We start from the raw sequence: 2129 nt of genomic DNA, 5'->3' as shown, positions 1-2129 counted from the left end.
CTCGTCCATCTGATGTTCATCATGTTCATATTATGTTTGCTACTGTAATGAATATGATACTTATTTTTTATTTAATACAAGAGAAGCAAAGAAAGATCAGTCACAAAGCTACATGGCAGTATTTCTTGCATCTGCGTTTCCTAAATACATCTTAAGTGGAAGAATAACTCAGTCATTTTAAAAACAACAGTGAAGAACAAATTAAAATGAAATCTGTCTTTCGTAAAAGTGTTACAGCCTCTTCTCCAGCTTCCTGAACAAGAACAGTTTGTAAAAAGCTTCTACTTTCCTTCATGAAAGAGTAAGCAAACTACAGGTGGTTACACATGCACTATAAGACAATTGAACATAATATGAAACTTATATGAAAGCAATGATATACAAGAATAAAACTTTCTGACATTGTTCTTTGGGAGGAACTCCATCTTTGAGTTGAGCTGAATCTCACAGTTGAATCTGCTGGTTTTGAAGATGAAGATGAACTTTATTCACTGTGAAACTTTAGATAATGTTTCTTTGTCATGTCACTTGTAATGACTGGTTAGGACAGATTTATCCGGATGATATTTTATTGTTTAATGCATTATTGTGTCTCATTTGTGTGAGGACGCAGCATCAGACCTGAAAGTGCTGATCTGAAGATAATCTACTTACTGTGAATGTTTTTTGTATGTCTGTGTAGAGCAGATGAATTATTGAAACACTTCCCACATGCAGTGCAGTGATACGGTTTCTCTCCAGTGTGAATCCTCTCGTGTGTTTTCAGATATGCTGCCTGACTGAATCCCTTGTCACAGTGTGAACACTCATAAGGTTTTTCTCCAGTGTGAATCCTCTTATGCCTTTTCAGATGTGCTGCCTGACTGAATCCCTTGTCACAGTGTGAACACAAATAAGGTTTCTCTCCAGTGTGGATCCTCTCATGCTGTTTCAAATTGTTCACTGAAGTAAAAGTCTTTTCACAATCAAAGCACATGTAGTCTCTCACACCAGTGTGTGTTTTCTGATGTTCTTTCAAAATTTGTAGACGTGAAAAACTCTTTCCACACAAATAACATAAATGCAGCTTCTGCTTTGTATGAACTCTCATGTGTTTCTTCAGGTATGATGCCCTCAAAAATGATTTGCCACATTGATCACATGTGTACAGCTTCTCTCCAGTGTGGATGGTCATGTGATATTTAAGATGTGCTGATTGTGTGAAATTCTTCCCGCACTGATCACAAGTGAATGGCTTTTCTCCAGTATGAACGTTTATGTGCCTCTTAAGGTGTCCTTTTTGTGTGAATCTCTTCCCGCACTGATCACACTTGTGCGGTTTCTCTCCAGAGTGGATCCTCTCGTGTCTTTTCAGGATTCCTGAATGATTGAATCTCTTGTCACAGTGTGAACACTTCAACAGTTTCTCTCCAGTGTGAACTCTCATGTGAACATCAATACTATGTTTGCTTGTCAAACTCTTTCCACACTGAGTGTTGCTGAAAGATTTCTTGGCTCTTCTTTTCTTTAAATCTTTCTGTTTGGTTTGAGAGCAACTCCAAGGGTTTTCTCTGGTTTTGACATGATTTTTCTCCTCAACGTCACTCAATTCTTTATTCTCCTCATTTCCTTCTAAAATAAAAACAAAATCAGTTAATTTGTCAGTAACGTGGGAAAAAAAACTGAAATGTGAAAGGACATAAAAGTGAACCCTGATGTAACAGTGTAAAGGCAATTTCTGTACAAAATTTTGTTCTTTTTGATGCAATTTTATAAATTATACATCCCTGAAACTTTTCATGAAGAGGTACATTGATCTTCAAAATATAATTTTTAAGACATTATAGACAAATACCATGTTTATAGAGAGAACTATTAAATGTTTGATCAACCACACAATTATCTAACATACATTTATTGTTTGCTGATCCATCTAAATTATTATTCAACAGCTCTAAAGATTGTTTCTATTACAACAAACTAAATCTAAAACTGCTTGAAACTTTATAACTGTCAGTATTATTAAAGCTTTGTAACCCTAATGTACCACAAAGAGTCATTAAAGATGAATGAAGAATAAACACCAACCTCCTTGTTCCTCCTGTTTTATTCTGCAGGGTTCTGGTTCCTCCTGTTTTATTCTCCAGGGT

General features: G+C 35.7%; 1 protein-coding gene across 1 annotated transcript; it reads right to left on the bottom strand.

Moving 5' to 3' along the window:
* Positions 1-557: 557 nt before the first annotated feature.
* On the bottom strand, positions 558-1451 carry LOC107748022 (zinc finger protein 239-like). The gene has a single exon (XM_016562669.1). The coding sequence runs from the start codon at positions 1424-1426 to the stop codon at positions 647-649; it is 780 nt and encodes a 259-aa protein (XP_016418155.1). The 5' UTR covers positions 1427-1451; the 3' UTR covers positions 558-646.
* Between the last annotated feature and the right edge of the window lie 678 nt (positions 1452-2129).

Source organism: Sinocyclocheilus rhinocerous, unplaced genomic scaffold (genome assembly GCF_001515625.1).
Source record: "Sinocyclocheilus rhinocerous isolate Xijiao unplaced genomic scaffold, SAMN03320098_v1.1 scaffold7492, whole genome shotgun sequence".
Taxonomy (NCBI): Eukaryota; Metazoa; Chordata; class Actinopteri; order Cypriniformes; family Cyprinidae; genus Sinocyclocheilus; species Sinocyclocheilus rhinocerous.
The sequence above is the reverse complement of the archived record's forward strand: the minus strand, read 5'-3'. Positions and strand labels throughout refer to the sequence as shown.